The 21,741-nt window shown below is 37.4% G+C and overlaps 1 protein-coding gene across 1 annotated transcript; it reads right to left on the bottom strand.

Annotated features, from left to right (window-relative positions):
• Window positions 1–37: 37 nt before the first annotated feature.
• Window positions 38–21,271, bottom strand: LOC133284684 (uncharacterized). The gene is made up of 4 exons (XM_061481756.1): window positions 21,098–21,271; window positions 20,085–20,319; window positions 817–953; window positions 38–685 (listed from the first exon to the last, which is right to left on the bottom strand). Exons 1-4 carry the CDS (start codon window positions 21,269–21,271, stop codon window positions 38–40), a joined length of 1,194 nt encoding a protein of 397 aa, XP_061337740.1.
• Between the last annotated feature and the right edge of the window lie 470 nt (window positions 21,272–21,741).

Here is a 21,741-nt window from a genome sequence, read left to right as displayed (position 1 = left end):
TTTTCCAAGAAGAATTAGAACTAGCAGTCTTCTTGATCTAATTATCCTTGATAGCAGTAGATTTAGGATACCTACCATAAACAGTCTCCACTCTCTTGCATTGTGTAACCAGATCAACAAAATTTCTAACTTCAGTATTAGATATACGCTTTGCGATCTTCTCATTCAGTCCCTTTTGAAATTTAGCAGCTAAGAATTCCAAGGTGGGCAGAGTCCCACCATAATTTGCATACTTGACCAATTCATTGAACTTGGCCATATAAGCATCCATAGATAACAAACCTTGAGCTAATCGATCAAACTCACCTTGTTTAGCTTCACGGACATCCCTGGGAAAATATTCCTCTTGAAATAAGTACTCAAATAAGGTCCAAGTAATTTCTTGCCCTTGAATCATAAAAGGTTTAGACGTATTGCACCACCATTCATGGGCATCTCCTTCCAACTTGTATACAAAATACCTCAGCTTCTGAGGATCCTGACATCTCATCAGTTGAAATATTTTATCCATCCCCTGTAACCAAGTAGTGACCACTTTTGGGTCCTTAGACCCCATAAAAGTAGGAGGTTTGTGTTTTTGGAAAGAAATCAGTCTTCTCTTCTCAGCATCTCCTCCACCAAATTGTTCAACAACAACAGTATCCTGACTAGCATCATCAGTGCGATGGCTAGCTCCCCTCTTTCCCTGCTGGGAAATAACATTAGGTTAGGCATAGGAGTCACTATGGCTGTGAGTGAAGGAGAATCAGCTCTCCTATTTATATTTCTCTCTGCTCTCATCTCAGTCATGAAGGTTTGAAGCAAATCTTGATTCACTTTCATTAGATTTTCTGTCATAGTCCTATTTGCAGCCGTCTCGGCATGTAGAGCAGTCAATACTGCCGCTACAGGATCAGGCTGAGGAGGATCTGTATTTGGTGTCTCGCGGTTGCCACAAAGCCTTCTCATGATGACTGCACACGTAACACAAAGGAATGAGTTGATCAGACACATATTAAGTGATCACATATGCCAACATCATAAAAGGTCTATAGACAACTACATAACACTGAACACAAGCATACAATAATCAGAGTTCCCTAAGAAACTGCTCTGATACCATAAAATGTAACAGCCTGTTACGTACCGAAAATGTTTCATTGCATATGTATGGATATAAGATGTGAGACATAATGAGGAGGTATTTTCTGAGGTATGATTTTGAAGCACTATGTGGTGTGCGTCATCGAGAGTGGAGGCATTAGTTTATGTGTTCACAAGTATAGTGATATAATTTCCGGCTTCAAGTGATGTTGTAAAGTTTGTTGGGATTCTCGCCTTATGTGAAAAGAGATAATAACTTGATTAAGTGTTGACAGATTAAGTAAATGTCCTTCTAGGAAGGCTAGTGATGATCGAGATTTTAAGTTAAGACGGTGACCTATTAGCCTTTAATGAAAGGTTAATTATGATGGAGTCAAGTACGAATGTGTAATAATAGCTGGAAACTGGAATTGTATTTGGTTAAATAAAAGGCTGTTAGCTTTGCATTACTGGTAGAGTGACTTTTGGAGTATTGTATATTTGTATATGCAACTTATGATGGAAGATGTGTTGAAACTGCATAATGTTGATGTTGTTTTTGGCTAGGTACTAATGATGTATGGTCATGTGCTTGTAGTAGCCTTGAAAAATTTCGAGAGACTTGTATATCCACCGATGTCGAATTTTAGAAGTAATGACAATGATGGATCTAATTCCATATGACAGGATGAGTAGGTTTTGAAAATCCCTATATGGTGGGACTTGTATGCGAGACATATGATATAATACATTCGAATGGTACATCAATGGTTAAATGTAATGACTATGAAATTGAGGTATACGAAATGAAATATATGTGGACATTATAGCATGAGTATGGAACGATATGTAAACATAGTTATTGGTATGAATCTTAGGCATGTTGCCTTGAATGTGAAAATCATCGATGAATTGTATGTTAAGCATTGAGATGGCTAAGTTGATGTAGAAATGAACAACTAATGTAAATTATAGGTATGACCTTATATGTATAGAATTTCATGAGTGGAATTGTGGTTGAAGGCCTTGAATGGGGATTATTCCCTCTGAGACTGAATCTACCATGAGCGTAAACTATATGATTAAATAGGTGAAATTGCACTGAGGAATTGTTGAGGTTTCGAAACGATGCTTAATGTGGACTAAGATATTTAGAAACTTGGGTTGTATATCAAAGTAATGCTATGTGATTAATGGGACTCTAACGGAAATTGATGGCAGAAGTGCTAGAGTTCGTAGGATTAAAACTCAATTGAAGGATAATTACTGGATGAAATGAGTCAGACAGTTATATGTGTCTGTGAGGCACGGATTGAATTGGACTGGATATGATCCTACGTGGATATTGTTGACAAGCTAACTAGGTGAGTACACTTTCCAAAGAAATTATGGGCTTTATATGTAAGATAACCCAATTAGTGAAAATGAATTGGTCAATCAGAGAAAGTTCGTAACTGCTACCTTACGCTCCGGATGATCACGTGTGGTGATACCGAATGATATTGAAATTCGGGAGAACTTGAAAACTCTCATTGGTCCCATTGAAATACTAGACCGTAGTGGAAAAAGATTGAGAAGCAAAGTAGTTCTGATGTTAAAGATTCAGTGGGAAGGCCGCACACTTGAGGAGGCTACTTGGGAACGGGAGAATGAGATTCTCCGGTTGTATCCTAAGTTAGCGGACATGTATGATTTAATTTTGCGAACAAAATTCCTAAAAGGTGGGGTGAATATAACACCTCGTATTTCGTAAATGCATAATTAAATATGAAAATATGGATTAAGGGGTAGGATTAGTGAAAATCCTGAAATTATGGTCAAATTGCATAAGAAAGGCAAAATAGTAATTTACCAAAAACGTAACCCTAGGCAAGAAAAAATTGAGTAAAAGGTCTCAAATGGTAAAAATAATGTCGGAAATGGATTCAGAATGAAAAATCGAGTGGATAGATAGGCAAGTTTCGAAAAATTTGATGAATAGTGATTTTATCGGTGTAAAATATTGCGGTATAATTGTACCGTTAATCGTGAAAATATGATCAGTATTTTTAGAAAGTAAAAATATGACGTGAACGAGAAAAATATGTAGGTTATGAATTTGTGGGTTAAATTAGGTGATTTAAGAAAGTTAAATGACGTGTGGAACCCATTTAAGTGACTTAAGTGATTAAAGGGTCAAAAACATCACAAAAATTAGAATTTCTCTCTCATCTTCTCCTCTTCCTCCCGTGACCTTTTCTCTATTGTTGGGGTTTAAGATATTTGAACTACAACTCCCTTTTTTAGCCATTTTTAGGAGAAACTCTCAACTACAAAGTTGTTCCCCTTGAGATTGTGAGTGACTTTCATGTAGAGCGCACCTTGTGGGGATCATTGTGAGAGGAGTTATACCCCATTTAAAGCCACGAGAATATTGGTATTTGTGGGAAATTTTGGGACTTTTTGTGTTGGACCATTGGTTGGAGATCATTCCCTTGGACAATTGGAAGCTATTGGTGGTAAGTTTTTCCGTTCTCATTGAGTTTTTCATGAGATCATAAAATTAGTGAGGGTTTTGATTATGTAAGTTGAGTTATGGTAGTTAGAAGCATTAAATGGTATGTCTCCTTTGGAATTAAATGCTTAGAATGATAAATGATGATAGTTGATGTAATAAAAATTATTGTGATTTGGAAATTATAACTTAGGCAATTTTGTGATGGGATTTCAATACTTTGTGAAATTAGTATGTTGTATAATTGTGAAATTGAGTTGAGGAGTAATTGGATGGGTTAATTATAGGATTGTATGATGTGAGGATGTGTGGAATGGGATTGAATACCCCTAGGTTAATGGGCATGAGTAATTCGACCTATGGTGGTCATGGAGGGTTTAATGATTTAAAAATGGTATAGTTAATATTGTATGGTGGTAAATGGTGTTTAAATGGATTATAGTATATTGTGATATAGTGGAATTGGAAGGAAGAATGTGGGATGTATGGTGTATGTGGTAATTCGACCTATAGGGGAGTTAAGGAAAAATAAATGAAAAATAACCCTCGGCCTAAGTGAGTAGGCTTGGGTATTGTACTTTGAAAATGAATTGATTGCCTTGAAATTGTATTGATGATCATGTTGTTTGATCATTATAGGTTTCCTCTCACGGACTCAATAGAGGAGAATTAAGCTTGGAGCTTACGTTGAGGAGTATTATCTTCGAAGTTGAGGTAAACCCTTGGTACATGGGTTTTATCCCTTGTGTGTTCCACCACACCTAGTGGAAGGTTGTGATTGGATTTTGTGCTCTTTTACATTGTGTGAAATTGTATGTTCATACATTGTTGCTTGAATTGTGTGATACATCTGTGATCTCTGGCCAGTAGATGTGTGTGGTTTGGATTTTCGCTGGAGATATCCCTTTGGGGGATTCTGGTCGGGTTTTGCCGTGCAGCCGACTCTAGGAGCTGTACCAGGATGATCCAAACGTGAGACTTCCACTGGATAGGGCTCATGAGGAGTTCCAGTTGGGTTTTGCCATGGGGTCGTCTCATCCATGGGAGAGGCACTAGGAAGCTTCCCGGGAGTTATATGTTGGGGTCCTTGAACGAAATCCTTGTATGGATGTTCTTGGATGTGAGCCCAGTTGGTTGATTTTGTATATTATGCATTTTACATGATGTTTTTGTTGCACATTGAGTGAACCATGGGGTGGAGTAATCCTCTAGTACCCCTAGTTTACTGGGATATATTTGTATATCTCATCTCGCGTTTGGGGACATCATTTCAGGTTAAAGTGAGCATGGAGGACCATCGGGCAAGAGGCCCTCTTAGTGGAGGAGTTGGATCATGATGTGCATATGGAGAGAATGTCATTTTGGAGGAGTTTATTTGATGCACATAATATGACATTTAGCATTTTGGACTTAGATCATGAACATATTGCATGTTGAGATTTCCATGATTTTGTGGTGTTCATGACTAGATTCTAAGTCTATGTAGTTGATGTACATTTATGCCTCTTGTTTATATTTGTATTTTGGTGAGCATGTGACTTGTCCATGGCCACATATATTGTGCTTTGAGGCATTTGGAGTTTTATGATGTAAAGTGACCATTTGATTGTTTAAATGGCTTTGGAATTGGGAAATATTCTAATTGATGCATTACATAATGAATATGCATGATGGAAGGGCCTAGAGCCTACATTAGTAACTGTACATGGGTTATATTAAGTATTAAAGTGATAGGAATGAAACCATGGATCCCTTTTGAAGTGAAAAAGCTGTCAAAACTGGTTTTTCACAGTAGGGAATCGATTCCCTAGAACAGAGCACGTGAATTTCAGCCACTGTGAAGGCTGGGAATCGATTCCTAAAAAACAGGGGAGCAAAAATTAAGCTTCTGTGTGTTACTGTAGCTGTTGGGAATCAATTCCTCGAGGTTGGGAATCGATTCCCACTGTGCAAATTTCGAAAATATGTCATTTTATCATCTAGATTTAATGGTATTGCTTGGAGAGGTTATAATTAATGACTTTTATGCTTCCGTGAGTTTTGCATTTACAAATACGGTGTTGCTTTTAATTAATTACGGAAATGGTTAATGTTTAAAGTTACGAATTTAATAAAAGAAAATGTTTACCCGTAATTTAATTAACTCAAATACTGTGATTGTAACTGCACTTAATACCATATGCAATGATAACATTTCTGGTACGTAACGGGTTGTTACACCCATTGGTCCCATTGAAATACTGGACCACAGTGAAATGAGGCTGAGAAGCAAGATAATTGCAATGTTAAAGATTCAGTGAGAATGTCATACACCTTAGGAGGCTACTTTGGAACGGGAGGATGAGATTCTCCGGCTGTATCCTAAGTTAGCGGACATATATGATTTTGTAAGAACCTGCACCGTTAATTTAAGTATTTAATTAATTAATTATAAGATTAATGAGATAATTCCATAATTAATCCTAATAATTATGAGAAGACTTACACAATTATGGTAAGTGATTTATATTGTGGAAAGTCGCTTTTCTGACGAAAAGTGCACATACCGATTCTGCCTAACGGTATAAATGCGTACCGATGAAGTATCATGGAAAATTATGAAAAGTGTGTATATTACTAGAATAATATATAGGCCTAGTATATCAAGTTTGAAGTCAAAATAACAAGAATTGATGTCAGAACTAATACTGACTGCGTGAAAATGTGTACCAAAAAAGTGTTGCGAAAAATTAAAATAAAAATAAAAATATGACAAATCTTAGAAAAATGGCTAAGTTCAGAATATGAAGTTTGAGATTAAAATGATAAGAGTATCTATTAATGCTAATATTGTGCGATTAAACTTAAGTGGACTATAAATACCTAGGGCACAAAACCCTAGGTCAGTTTCATTCTCCTCCTACGTGAGTTTTCTGAGCTTCGGAGTGCAGCCACCTTCCTCCACCTTCTCCCCTCCATTGAAGCACCAAGAGACCACCTTTTCTCTTGGTTTCTTCACGAAAGTTCCTTGTTGGAGTGTGCTCTAGCCATCGGAGGTTGAAAGTCCAGCCATTTTTGAGTTGTGGGCTCTACTTTGTGGGTGAGGGTTGCTGACCTTGTAGTGGTGAGGTGTGGAGGTCATTTTACTTGACATTTGTGGTTTCAAGAAGCCATCTTTCAAGGAAAAGGACCTTGCTTTGTGATCAAATTCGTGGCTTGTGTAATCTGAATTATTGAGGCAGATTTGAGAGCTCCAAGAGCACATCTTCCTACTGTTTTGAGACCTCCATAGGTATACCATGATCATTCCTCTTAAAATCCATGATTTTAGCTTGTTTAAGTCACATTGAACCTTGATTAATCAAGTTAAAAATGGTTAATATATGCATGTTTAATGCTTTGGAACTTCTGTTTTTGAGAAAAACCGGACCTTGAACCTTGGGGAAGCTTTTTGGCTTCGGATTATGCAGAAATCTGCTGCAGAAATCTGTTATGCCAGCATGGTAATCGATTACTTTTCATTGGTAATCGATTACTGTAACATCTCACGTAGCTAGGAAAATATAAATATGAATTGCTATATGGAATACTGATACTTATGTTAAATCCGAGTTTTGTGCAATACATGCTTTGGCTTCGACTTATATGGCTACAAGAGTGGAATTAATAATGAGCTAGGGAACTTATTTGCATAATAGGTGAGGATTTGTTTTGACCATGTGAAACTTTAATTAAAAGATGTAGGAATATTTAGTAGTAACATGGAAAGGATTAAAAATAATTAAAAGACTTGGGAGTTTATACCACCCTTGGGCTTGTACATTTTTTATCTCTAATTTAGGTTGGGTCGACACCTTAGGGCCTTGGGAGGTAGCCTTAACCCAGCCCAAGTTCTTTTCACCATGCCATAATCTTATCCTTAGTAACCCCACAAGGCAGCCCTTGAGTGGCAAGGAATCACCACATGGCTACTTTTATCTATTCTTCCATCAACCATGCGCATGGGTAAGAAGAAAATTCTGATCCTACATATTTGAAGACAATCCCATCTCCGCCCTTGCATGTCCTTTAGGTGGCAAAATAAATCTCTTCATGCAATGCATGTGCGCCACCTAGTTTCCTTTTTGCTTGCATGTATGACAAATGGAAAACCTTGTCTTGCTCCTCTCCAAGTGTGCGCCTAGGGTAGAAAAATGAGCAGAAAATTCTGATAAAAGCTTCCTAGTGTATGACAAAAGTCAGCCTTCACCACTCCTTTCTTTCCTTGCGCTAAGTGGTGTCAAAAAGTTGGCCCTTACTTGCTACTCTAGCCAAACTAATTTAGCTTTTGTACATGCACCCAATAAGCACTTAGAGGTCAGATTGCATGTCTCTCCATTGGGCAGGATTGCCACCCTCTCCTACCCTCCTTATGCGCTCAAAATTGAGAAACGAACCTAAGTATTTTTTCTGATTGTTGTTGGTTTTTAAATCAGCCATTTAGGCCTCACTTCCTCACCATTCCAACGCTGCATGTGGAGAACAAAGGACCAAGGAACTATTTGTGAAACATAACTAAACTTAGCTCCTTAACCAGTTTCGAACCCTCACTCTTTCCATCCCTTCATGCGCTGAATGTAGAGTTGTAGGTGGAAGAAGTTATTCTGATAGTACAAAACCAAGTCCAGCCACTTAATTCCCCTCTTTTCCAAAGAAAACCGTGAGTGAGAGGAGTGAAAACATTCAGAAAAAACTTCATACCTTCCTCTCCTTTCCTTGCTTTAAACCGTAGAGTTCTATTAGGATAACTAAATTTCTAAATACACTTCTCCTTCCTTCTTTGTTCGGTTATGTGCTAGGATTCAAGAAGGTAAAGCATATCATCCCTCTCTAGGTTCACTCATGACTTTTCTTCGTGATTTACAAGAGTTCATCCCCTTACTTGCAGCTGAAACTTCAGAGTTCTAGAGGGTAGAGGTGCGAGATTCTAACAATGTTTTGGCAGTTGTCTCATTCGTCTATGTTTGGAGAGTTTGTACTTGTACGAAGAGGTGGGATCTTGAACCTCACATTTTATTTTCTTGCTTGTGGTCTCGATTTTAGCATGATTCCCTGGAGGTTTGTTAGTTGTTAATTCTCCTCCCCGTTCTGCCTAGTAGAGAACATTCAACACCTTTGATGCATGCAAGCCTAGGACCGATTTTTGAACTTGGAAGTAACTACCTTTTTGTGAAATGTTGGACTGTTTTGGTGAACCTTAATGTATTCCAAGTCTTATTTAAACTTAGTAGGCAGAATGTTAAAGTTTTGTTGTCTCTCTTTTGTGTCCTAGTAATGTTATATAAGTGAACTTTTTAAGCACCTAAAAATAGGCAGTAAACCGTTCATGCTTGCTGGGTTGACACTATTATTCCTTGAAAAGAATTAGGACAACATGATAAATGTCATTTTTGCGCACCATGGGGCTAGGAGGGTGAAAATTATATAAAATAAAATCTTGAGGAACTTTCTGTATACAAAAACGGTTCTGTTTTGGGTTGAAAAACCATAGAAGTGTTCACTGCCATGAGGTAATTATAGTTGATGAAGTCAGAATATTTTTTTAGAAAAATAACCTTGTTGGCCGATTGGATACATGAACCTTTAGGCTTGGAGATTTGTTGGTAATTTAGAAAAATAACTTGGGGCGTATTCTGATTTGTTATACTTGTATATTAGGTGCTCAATACCTTTAAGACTTTGGATTATACGCTGCTGCCTGGTAAATTAAAGGTGACATGTGAGGTAAGTGTCTGGTAACATTACCTTTTGTGACTGCTAGCTAGAGCATGAATTATGAACGTTGCTCTCTTGTGTCTCGGTTTGGAATCTTTGTATATGATTCTGCTCATGGTTTGAACTGCTGGATATTTTTCTTGAGAAATTATCTTGATTCAGCATCTTGATCTTGGACTCCATGAGATATATGTATCTGGATTAATATCTAGTCATGCATGCTCATTCATAATTTTTAACTACATGTTGCTTGTGATTCATGACATAGCATACATGCATAAGTTCATGTTTATAACTGCAAATGTTTCGAAAACTATGCATATGTTTGAGCACGCATCATGTCGGTATCCCTGCGGTACCAGGGTATGGGACACTTGGCTTCAGTCCGTTTAGGTTACAGTTGGAACCCTCTGAGGAGCCATTAAGGGAGGGACCTCTACTGTACTTGTGTGTACAGGCATGACGGTGCTGTACATTTTTGGCGTTATATACACATCTTGACTAGTATATTAGGCGTTATATACGCATCTTGATTAGTATATTTGGCGTTATATACGCAATATGATAAGTTAGTACCTGCCGGATTTAACTGGATGATGCGACTGCTTTGTAATTCTGTATCTAGTTAGTATTGTTGCATTATTGGTTTTGTTATCACACTACTGGGATTTTTCTCACCCCTTTGGGGCTGCTATTTTTACAAAATGGCAGGAGGACGGAAGAGCATAGGAAAACATGATTATATGGATATCTGTTGTTATGTGCTGCTGTTTGGACACTTGTTGTGGCTGTTTATTTGATGGATGACTGTATTAATTTGAGTAGTTTGGATTACTGTTGGATTATGATTTTATTTCTATTTTTAGACTTTTATGATCAGCAAGTATTTTGGCAACAAATTCTAGAAACGTTTTGCGAAAATAATTTCCGATGTTTTACTAAGTGCTGATTTTTAAACAGTTTCGCGAGCACTTTGCGAGTTATGTTTCGAGGGGCAAACGAACTCCGAATTACTATTATTTTATATGCACGCGAAGCCCCAGACGTGCTCTTTCTAGATTATATGGAATATGTTTTTGAATCGTTGAATTTGATTTGATACGAATTTTACAAGACAGAAACGTATGCCAGAAAAATTAATATTTTCAGCAAGTTAAGAAATTTTGAAAGTACACTCTGATTTTTGGAAAGAAACTGATTTCAATTACAAGTTTTAATTAGCAACATCAAAATGATTTTTCAGTACTTAAAATATGACGAACGAACTCTAATTCAGCTTAGCAAACAAATCTCTTGGATGCATACAAGGGAGGGTGTTACAATTACCATATTCAGTAATCGATTATCCTATTTTTGGTAATCGGTTACCATGTGCAGTAATCGATTACCATCCTTGGTAATCGATTACCACCTGTCAAAATGACCAAAAACCAGTTTTAATGCGTGGGAAAGTCCCCATTTGGGCATCATGCCCTAGAAAGTCTGTGTTACTGTTGGGAAACAGTAATACCTTTAATGGTGGGGCTTAATGCTTGATAATTATGAACTAGAAAAGATGAAAACGAACGGGGAAATGTTGTCTAATGAAATGAATCCTTTAGTGTATGGATATTGATGAATTTTCTGATATACACATACTGTGATTATGCTGTTTTTTGACCTTGGGCCAGTGTGGACTCTTGGTTTGGACGGATAGCTTGAAAGGTAAGTTTTCGTGTCCTCGGTTTAGCCATTGTTGGTTCCACCATACCCCATGGGGGAATGGTTTATATGCATGATGTGTTTTCATGTATTGATATTTGAAATGTTGTTGAGCTGTTATGTGCAAGTGCTTTATGATATGCATGTGTTGTGCTACCTAGACGGTAAGCCTGAGTATGTGGAGACATACAATTGGGTGACTCTGTGGGTGGGTGCTAGTGGTGTCTTGCACTGATTGTAGGTAATAGACGTATGTAAACCCTGCATTTCTCTGGCCAGTAGAATATTTTGACACACATGACATGATATTATGTTGCATTGCACTGATTTTGGAACTTATACCGTTTTACTGCTTTTAGAACTTATATTGCACATGTAAGTGAGCTTGGGTGGAGAGATCCTTGAGGACCCCTTGTCTTACTGAGATTTCAGTTTAGAGATCTCACCCCACGTTTGGGACACATTTTCAGGTTCTGGTACCTCAGGGTTGAGACCTGGGCGGCAGGAGGCCGGAGCTTAGTTGACTGTTTATGCATGCTGATTATACTACTATGATTGGATGCTGGTTATGTTTACTGCCTTTATATGGTTATTTGACTGGAGACTTTGTTGGGCTTTGATGCCTTATTTGGTGAGCATGGGGGGTTGTCCATGCCACATTGATTTGACTAGGTTGTTTTTAATTCGAGTTGTATAATGTATCAGGATTATGGTCCGGACTATGTGTTGTAGTTTCGTGATTTAGATACACACATATTTATATTATGAGGTTATTCAATGTATTTAGCTTTTATTGCAATTTACATACATGCAATGTTTTGAAAAGGATTAAGTAATCAACTTGGTTAATAATAATGACGTCATAATTGAAAAGAAAAAGTTAATTCCGCATTTTAAGTAAGCGTAGCTTAATACGATGATATAATAACAAACCGGGTATACACGGGGTGTTACAGATTTAATTTTGCGGACAAAATTTCTAAAATGAGGGGTGAATATAACACCTTGTATTTCTAAATGTATGATTATATACAATAATGTGAATTAAAAGGGAAAGATTAGTGAAAATCCGAGAATTAGGGCCAAAATACGTAAGAAAGGCAAAATGGTAATTTACCAAACATGTAACCCTAGGCATGAAAAATTGAGTAGAAGGTCTCAAATGATAAAAATAAGGTCGAAAATGGACTCGGGACGAAAAATCGAGTGGATAGGCAAGTTTCGAAAAATTTGATGAATAGTGATTTTATCGGTGTAAAATACTGCGGTATAATTGTACCAATAAGCGTGAAAATATGATCAATATTTTTAGGAACTAAAAATATGACGGAAACGAGAAAAATACGTAGGTTATGAATTTGTGAGTTAAAATGGATGATTTAAGAAAATTAAAAGACATGTGGACCCACTTAAGTGATTTAAGTGAGCAAGTTCACCCTTCAATCTGAAAATCAGTTTCTCTCTCCTCTCTTTCTTCTTCTCCCCATCGACCTACACCATTGGAAGGCAAGTTTTGGCTCTTTGATTTACAACTTCCTTTTCTAGCCACTTTTAGAAAAAACTTCCAACTACAAAGTTGTTCCCCACACTCTTGTGTATGACTTTCATGTAGAGTGCATCTTGTGAGGAGCATTGTGGAGGGAGAAAACCCCATAAATCAGCCACGAAAATTGTGACTCTTTGGAGAAATTTTGGGAATTTTTGTGTTGAACCATTGGTTGGAGATCACTCCCTTGGACAATTGAAGGCTATTGGTGGTAAGATTTCACATTCTTATTTAGTTTTCCATGAGATCATAAATTGGGTGAGGGTTTTGAAGTTGTAAGTTGAGTTATGGTAGTTAGGAGCATTAAATTGTATGTCTCCTTTGGAATTAAATCTTTAGAATGATAAATGATGATGAATGATGCAATAAAATTTATGGTGATTTGTAAATTTATAACTTATTGGAGTGTGATGCATGAGTTCATGAAATTGCCATGTTGTAGGAGTGTGTAAGTTGAGTTGTGGATCATTGGTATGAAGTAATTGTATGATTAAGGATGTGTATGAGTGTTGAATTGAATTGAAAGCCTTGGTGTATGCTCCTTGGAAGAATTCGAACCATAGAGGAAATTTAGGGAAAATTGATTTGAAATTATGGTTTAATCAATGATTCATGCCTTAGTGCATAATTGATGGATTGATGAGTTAGATTGATGATTAAAATGGTTGAGTTAGTGAATCAATTGTGAAAGGGCCATTAGTCCTAAGTGGCTATAATTGGGTATAATTCTTGTAAAATTGATAAATTGGTTGCAATTGATTGATGGTCATTGTTGTTGATCATATAGGTTGCCTCTCACGGAACCAATAGAGGAGGATTAAACTTGGAACGTACATTGGGGAGCGTTGCTTTGGACTTGAGGTAAAACTTTGGAACTTGGATTTCAATCCCTTGTGTGCTTCACCACACCTAGTGAAAGGTTGTGGTTGGATTTTGTGATTTTTGACATTGTGCAAATATGTATATGTTGTAAATAATTATTATTTAGTTATTTATTTGTTGTACTGGGCCAAGCCCATTAGGTCAAAATTAGGTCAAGTATTCTCTATAAATAGAGAACCTTTTGTACAAATTATATACAATTCAATAATATTTCAAATACCCTTTTCTTTCAAGTTGGTATCAGAGATCTCGATCCTGAGGGCTTTGCTTCCGCGCCTATTGTCTTTATAACAAGAACCTTTTATTCTTTTTGTTTCTCGCTGCCATCAGCCGCCACCAGATTTTTTCCGGGGACCTCTTGGACCGATAAGATCTCTGTTATACTGGATCTCTGTTACTGTTCATCGTCTCTGTTATTGTTCATCGTCTCCATTATTCTTCATCACAAGACAGCATTTGTTCATCACGATTAGACCCTTTCCCGGTGGTTTTTCAACTCCGAACAGACCCAGAAAGAACCGCGCTCACCGGACGATGTTGCTCCAGAAATTTCAGACCAAACGGCCACCGCACGCGCCCACACGCGCCGCTCCTTCAACCGCGAGTGAATCCCACGCGCAGCCAATCTCACCGGCGCGTGAGACCATTTTTCCGGATCGGACCACTGCGATCTTGATCGTCCCTTCATCCTCTTTCTGGATCTGTGCTCCTCTCTTTGATCGGACATCGTTTGGTATTTATTTGTGATTTTTTGGCTTCTTGGAGCTTTTATTTAACCATTTTCTGTGCAGTATGGCCTCTTCTCAAAGGAGTTCTTTTTTAAAATTTTATGATGGTACCTCTTCTAGACCTAAGAGAGATGACCGATGGTGTTCTTATTGTAAAAGAATAGGTCATATCAAGGATTTATGCTTTCGTCTTTATGGAAAGCAAACTGTCTTAGAAAAGATGGCAATGATGCGTGGTCAAGCGCATTTTACTTCTTCTGAATTAACCCCTGCACCTAATGAGACCCAATCTGCATTTCGTCCAGATGAGTTGGAACGACTTCGAACCATTCTTGATTATCTGAGTAAGCCATCTGATACTAGTGCTTTGGCTATGACTGGTATGAGCTCCAAAACTCATTCTTTCATTTCTTCATGTAATGATTTTAAACATTCTTGGGTTGTTGATTCTGGTGTTACTGATCATATGGCTTGTTGTGCTGACTCCTTTATTTCTTATCATCTTACCATTGGAACTCATACAATATCCATAGCTGATGGCTCACATACATCAGTTGCGGGTTCTGGTGACATAAACTTACAGCAGTCCTTACATCTTAAGGATGTTCTTCATGTTCCTAAACTCTCCACGAATCTTCTTTCTATTCACAAAATTACAAAAGATTTGAATTGTACTGTAACCTTCTTCCCTACCCATTGTGTTTTTCAGGATCTCGCCACGGGGAAGACGATTGGTAGTGCTAAAGAGCAAGGTGGGCTGTACTATCTGGTGTCACAATCTCCCGCAAATAAAGTAACAGATCACACCTTCATGTCTCATGGTCAATCAACAGCTGATTCTTTAATTTGGCTGCATCATAAGCGTTTGGGTCATCCTCCATTTAGTTTACTCAAATCTTTATTTCTGTCATTGTTTTTGTCCAAGTCTGTTGAGTCTTTTCATTGTGATGTTTGTGAATTTGCTAAGCATCATCGTGTGTCTTTTCCTTCTAGTATTACTAAGAGTGTTGAACCTTTTGAACTTATATTCATTCTGATGTTTGGGGTCCTTCTAAGGTCCCTCATTCTTCTGGAAATAAATGGTTTGTTTCTTTTATTGATGATTGCACTCGTGTAACTTGGGTTTACTTAATGCGTGAAAAGTCTGAGGTACCACAACTGTTCTTTCAATTTTATAAAATGATTGAGACTCAATTTTGTAAAAAAATCAAAAGACTAAGGACAGATAATGGTACTGAATATGTCAATCACTCTTTTTCCCAATTTATACAAAATCAAGGTATGATTCATAAACTTACTTGTGTAGACACCCCTCAACAAAATGGGGTTGCTGAAAGGAAAAATCGTCACCTTCTTGAAGTTGCTCGTGCCTTACTGTTTCAAACACATGTACCCAAATGCTATTGGGGAGATGCCATTCTTACTGCAGCGTTCTTGATCAATCGTCTACCCACTCGGGTTCTCGATCATGTAAGTCCTATTCACTCCATGACTTCTTTTTTTCCTTCTGTTCCAACTTTGCAAAGTCTTCCTCCTCGAGTGTTTGGGTGTGTTGTCTTTGTTCATATTCATAAACAGCATCGCAGTAAGTTGGATCCTAGGGCTCTTAAATGTGTCTTCCTTGGATATGCTCCTGATAAGAAGGGCTATAAGTGTTATCACCCTGGAAGTCGGAAATTTTTTGTTTCTATGGATGTTACATTTCAGGAATCTGAGTCCTTTTTCCAAGGTCCTCATTTTCAGGGGGAGAATAATTGACCAGAAGACTCATCACCTTCCTTCTTTGAATCTTCAGTGTCTACTCCTTCACCTGTGTCAGTGTATCCTCCTCTTGGTCCTGTTCCTCCTGTGTCTGTTCATCTTGTGTCTGATCCTCTTGTGAGTATCCTCCTGTGACTGATTCTCCTGTGATTGATACATCAAGTACACCAAAGATACGGAAGGTTATGACACCTGAAAGAAGGAAACAACCCACATTGTCTCAGCAGCAACCTCAATCGTCTGAACCACTGGTAAGTCCTGAATCTCATATTTCTGATCATGATGTTAATACTTCTGATGACTTACCCATTAGTACTGATTCTGATGATTTACCCATTGCTCTTAGAAAAGGAAAAAGAGCTTGTCCCAAGAAATCTTGTCCCTCCTGTACTCAATACCCTATCTCTCATTTTGTTTCCTCTGCTAATCTTTCTGTGCAGCACAAAAGCTTTGTTTCAGCACTAGACTATATTGCAATCCCAAAATCAGTACATGAAGCCTTGAAAGATAGGAATTGGGCTCAAGCCATGCAAGAGGAGATGAATGCTTTGGAGAAAAATAAAACATGGGAGGTTATTGATAGACCCAACGGAAAGAAAGCAGTAAGGTGCAGATGGGTTTATGCCCTGAAATATAATTCTGATGGCACTCTTGAGAGATACAAGGCTCGATTAGTAGCCAAAGGTTACACTCAAACCTATGGCATTGATTATGAAGAAACCTTTGCTCCAGTTGCAAAGATGAATACAGTAAGAATCTTGTTATCCCTTGCTGCCCATTACAATTGGGATATAAATCAATTTGATGTGAAAAATGCTTTCCTCAATGGTGAGTTAGAAGAAGAAGTCTACATGGAAATCCCGCCTGGTTTTGATTCTGTGAAGGGGAAAATAAAGTTTGTAGATTAAAAAAGGCCTTGTATGGATTGAAGCAGTCACCTCGTGCTTGGTTTGGAAGGTTTACTAAGGTTATGATGACCTTAGGATACAGACAGAGTCAAGGAGATCACACTCTTTTCTTCAAGCACTCCCAAAATGGGAAGCTTACTGTGCTCCTTGTATATGTTGATGATATTATTATCACAGGTGATGATTTTGTGGAGAGACAGATTCTGCAAACACGGCTTGCCTCTGAGTTTGAAATCAAAGACCTTGGGAAACTGAGATATTTTCTAGGGATAGAAGTAGCTCATTCAAGCAAAGGAATTTTTATCAGCCAGAGAAAATATATTTTGGATCTTCTCAAAGAAGCAGGAAAGCTCGGGTGTAAACCCTCTAATACTCCTATTGAGCAGAATCACAAGATGGGCTATGAAGAAGAGAGTCCTCCAGTTGATAAAGGATAATACCAACGGCTAGTTGGGAGATTGATATATCTGGCCCATACTAGACCAGACCTAGCTTATGCTGTTAGTGTTGTCAGTCAGTTTATGCACGATCCAAAGGAAAAACACATGCAAGCAGTAGAGAGAATTCTTCAGTATCTTAAAGGTACTCCTGGTAAAGGATTGTTATTCCGACGTGATGGCAATCTATCTTTAGAAGTCTACACAGATGCTGATTATGCTGGATCCGTGACTGACCGTCGTTCTACCACTGGTTATTGCATGTTTCTTTGCGGTAACTTGGTGACATAGAGAAGTAAGAAACAAGATGTGGTTGCCAGATCAAATGCAGAAGCTGAATTTCGAGCTATGGCTCAAGGAATTTGTGAGTTACTATGGCTAAAAATTGTACTTGATGATCTCAAAATAAAATGTGAGGGACCTATGAAGCTGCTATGTGATAATAAGTCCGCTATTTGTATAGCTCATAATTCAGTTAAACATGATCGGACTAAACATATTGAGGTCGACCGCCATTTCATCAAAGAGAAACTTGATAGCGGGTTGATTACCACTCCATACATTCCTACTGGGCGTCAATTAGTTGATCTATTAACAAAGGGGCTTCCTTCAGATAGATTTCAAGAACTTACTAGCAAGCTGTGAATGATAAATATCTATTCCTCAGCTTGAGGGGGAGTGTTGTAAATAATTATTATTTAGTTTTTATTTAGTTATTTATTTGTTGTATTGGGCCAAGCCCATTAGGTCAAAATTAGGTCAAGTATTCTCTATAAATAAAGAACCCTTTGTACAAATTATATACAATTCAATAATATTTCAAATACCCTTTTCTTTCAAGTGTATATTCATGCATTATTGCTTGATTGTGTTACATGCTTGGAGCATGTTGTGTGTGAAATTTTGTGATCTCTGGCCAGTAGATATGTGTGGTTTGGACTTTCGCTGGAAATATCCTTTGGGGATTCCGGTCGGGTTTTGCCGTGGGGCCGACTCTGGGAGCGGCACCAGGTTGATCCAAACGTGGGACTTCTGCTGGATAGGGCTCATGAGGAGTTCCAATTGGGTTTTTCCAGGGGGTCGTCTCATCCATGGGAGAGGCACCAGGAAGCTTCCCAGGAGTTATATGATGGGGTCCTTGAACGGAATCCTTATGTGGATGTTCTTGGATTTGTGCCCAGTTGTTTGGTGATTTTGTATGTTATGCATTTTACATGATGTTATTTGTTGCACATTGAGTGAGCAATGGGGTGGAGTGATCCTCTAGTACCCTTGGTTTACTGAGATATATTTGTATATCTTACCCCGCATTTGGGGACATCATTTCAGGCTATTGTGAGCATGGAAGAGCTTCGGGCAAAAGGCCCGCTTAGTAGATGAGTTGAGGATGATATGCATATGGAGAGCATGGCATTTTGGGAAGAGCATGACTGATGCATATAGCATTACATTTAGCATTTTGGACTTAGATCATGAACATATTGCATGTTGAGATTTCCATTCTTTTGTGGTGTTCATGATTATATTCTAAGTTTTTTGTAATTGGTTTAGATTTCATGCCTATTGTGTATATTGGTATTTTGGTGAGCATGAGACTTGTCCATGGCCACACATTATGCTTAAAGGCATTTAAAGACTTATGATGTAAAATGAGCCATATGATGTGTAAATGGCAAAGGATATGGTGAATGATGTAAAATGATACATTAGTATTAGATTATACGTGATGGAAGGGCCTAGAGCCTACATTAGTACTTGCATAAGCTGTATGTTAAGCATCAAAGTGTTAGGAGTAGAAAACATGATCCATTTAGTGATTTAAAATCTATCAAAATCTGATTCTGCAGTATAGGAATCGATTCCCACTTTAAAGGAATCGATTCCCAACATCACAGTGGCTGAATATTACGTACTCTGCATCAGGGAATCGATTCCTTTTGGGTGGGAATCGATTCCTCAAAACAGGGGAGTCAAATTTTGCTACTGGGAATCAATTCTGGAGGTTAGGAATCGATTCCCACTGCACAAATTTTGGAAATGTGTCATTTTATAACCTAGATTTAATGGTATTGCTTAGTGGGATTCTAATTAATAAGTTTAATGCTTCCACATGTTTTTTTTTTTTTGATAACAAAACATGCTTCCACATGTTTTGAAATTACAATTATAGTGTTGTTTTAATTATTTACGGAAATGGGTAATGTTTAACAATGAGGATTCAATAAAAGGAAAAAGTTTATTCGTAATTTAATTAACTCAATTACTGTGATTGTAACTGCGCTTAATACCATATGCAATGATAACATTACCGGTACGTAACGAGCTGTTACATAGACATAGGCTTATATAGATTGCAGACTTATAATTCATTTGCTTAATGCTTGATTCAAGAGGGATTACTAGGACACTAGGATTCTAATTGGGTTAAAGGGTTGAAATCACTAAGACATTAGGGTTCAACTAATTTATAGGAAAATAATAAATTGTCTGAGCGAACCAATTAGTTAATTATAAAATACAATTTAGGAATATAAGGGATGGTCGATGTGAAGTGCATCCTGGCTACAGTCTTTTAACAAATTTTTCATCAATATATTTTTAAGGTTCTTGATACTCTTGCATGCGTTCAAATTTAATTGTTCTTAATTTTTTGCGTTTAAATTTAATTATTTTAAAATTCTGTTTTAAAATTCCAAAATCAATCATTTTCACAAAACAAACAAATTTTCTTTTCCAACTTAAAGGGAATAGTTAAATTAATACTTGGTGCATTAATCATCGAGGGAACGATCTTTACTCATCACTTCTATTACTTGAAAATGAACGGTATACTTGCCAATTTCGCAACAAGACGCTTCAAATAATCATGAGCTTTCTCATCATCAACATTCTGCAATTTCTTCATAGCAGTCTCAAAACCATTTTCAGTTGTTGCATATGCAGCTTGCCATAATAGGTCAGTGTATAATTTTCCCTTGAATTGCTTCTTATAATTGTCAAGTAAGTGGTTTAGACAATACCTATGCTCGGTGTGAGGAAGAAGATCAGCAAATGCTTGAAGTAGTCCCTGTAAAAAATAAAAATAAAAATCAACAAAACAGTATGTGGAACCAGTAAAGCAGCAACACAAAATAGCAAAAACAGCAGAAATAGTAAATAAAATAGCAAAAAACAGTAACTAATACAACAACTAAAATAACCTTTTGCATATCCGACATAAAGACTAAGTTCGTTGGATCTATGCCATCTAATGCATCCAAAAATGAAGTCAAGAATCAACTCCAACTATCCTTATTTTCAGCTTCAACGACAGCTATCGCAATCGGGAACATAGTATTATTTCCATCGTGTGCTATAGCACTTAAAAGATGTCGTCCAAAATGTGTCTTCAAAAAACAACCATCAAGGCCAATTAATGGCCTACAACCTGTTGTGAAACCGGCAATCTTTGCTTGAAAACTCACATACAATCTTTGAAATCCTGGGAGCAATTCTTTCACAAACCCATTAATCATCACTGGAGGTTGTGGTTCAGTATGTAGCTTAACGAAACTTCCCGGATTTGTACTTAGAATAATTTCAGAATATGCACGACTAACTTCAAATTGCCGAGCATGATCCCCAATATGGTCTTCTTTGCTTTCTTCCTTTCTCGGTACAGCCGCTGAATCCCTACATCATATCCAACATTTTACTTACTCTATTTCTCAATCCACTCATTTCTTCCTTCAGGTTTGATCTAAAATCCTCCAATAATTTTTTTGATAAGTACTTGGAAGTAATTAGGCTATTTGTAGCTTGTCTAGGACATGTGTGGATGGGTTTCCATGTTTTAATTTGGAAACCTTACAAATTGCTCTTACTCTGCTTCTTTCATTTTTCACACATGTATATTCATATCCACGAGAAATAGACCACTCCTTCAATGCATCTCGAAATTTGTAAACATCACCAAATTGCATTCCATGTGTCAATTCAATTTTACCCTCATCGATGTCTTCATTTATAATTTCATTCATTTTGTCCTCAACCAATGCCTCATCGTCGAATATATCATCTCTAAAGTCAGCCCAATCATGAACTGCACTCCAATCCTTTCCACCATCTTCAAACTCAGCTCCATCATTGCCAGAAGTTGATTATTCACTACATAAAGTAAAAAAATTATCTATCCCAATCAAGATCAGCATCATATATTTGAGAAAGATAACGTAGGAAACAAGTCCTTTTAAATAGAACCACTATATTGGACAAAGCCTAAAAGATGGAACTTTTAAAGGTAGCCAAACACACACACAAAAACATGAAATGGGAACTTACAAGGCGTTGGCGTTCTTAGTTGTCAGAGTGTGGATACTCAAGACCCACATGCAAGGAGCTTCAATTTAGGGTAAGAGTGTTAAAGAAGAAAATTGGAAAAAGAAAGCTTTGGAGCTAGTGAAAAACTTGGAACCCAGACTCTGGTCTATTAGTTGTTTTCTGATTTTAA

Source organism: Gastrolobium bilobum, unplaced genomic scaffold (genome assembly GCF_033153095.1).
Source record: "Gastrolobium bilobum isolate Gb01-03AN ecotype WA unplaced genomic scaffold, APGP_CSIRO_Gbil_v1 utg6879, whole genome shotgun sequence".
NCBI classification, from domain to species: Eukaryota; Viridiplantae; Streptophyta; class Magnoliopsida; order Fabales; family Fabaceae; genus Gastrolobium; species Gastrolobium bilobum.
Note: the sequence above shows the minus strand (reverse complement) of the source record. Positions and strands in the feature narration are given on the sequence as shown.

Coding starts and splice junctions, on each gene's coding strand:
- LOC133284684 (XM_061481756.1), bottom strand. CDS start 21,271: ATGAATGAAATTATAAATGAAGACATCGATGAGGGTAAAATTGAATTG. Junction 20,320..21,097: donor GAGTAAGAGCAATTTGTAAG/GTTTCCAAATTA, acceptor TATTTTTTACAG/GGACTACTTCAAGCATTTGC. Junction 686..816: donor TGACAGAAAATCTAATGAAA/GTGAATCAAGAT, acceptor ATTTCCCAGCAG/GGAAAGAGGGGAGCTAGCCA.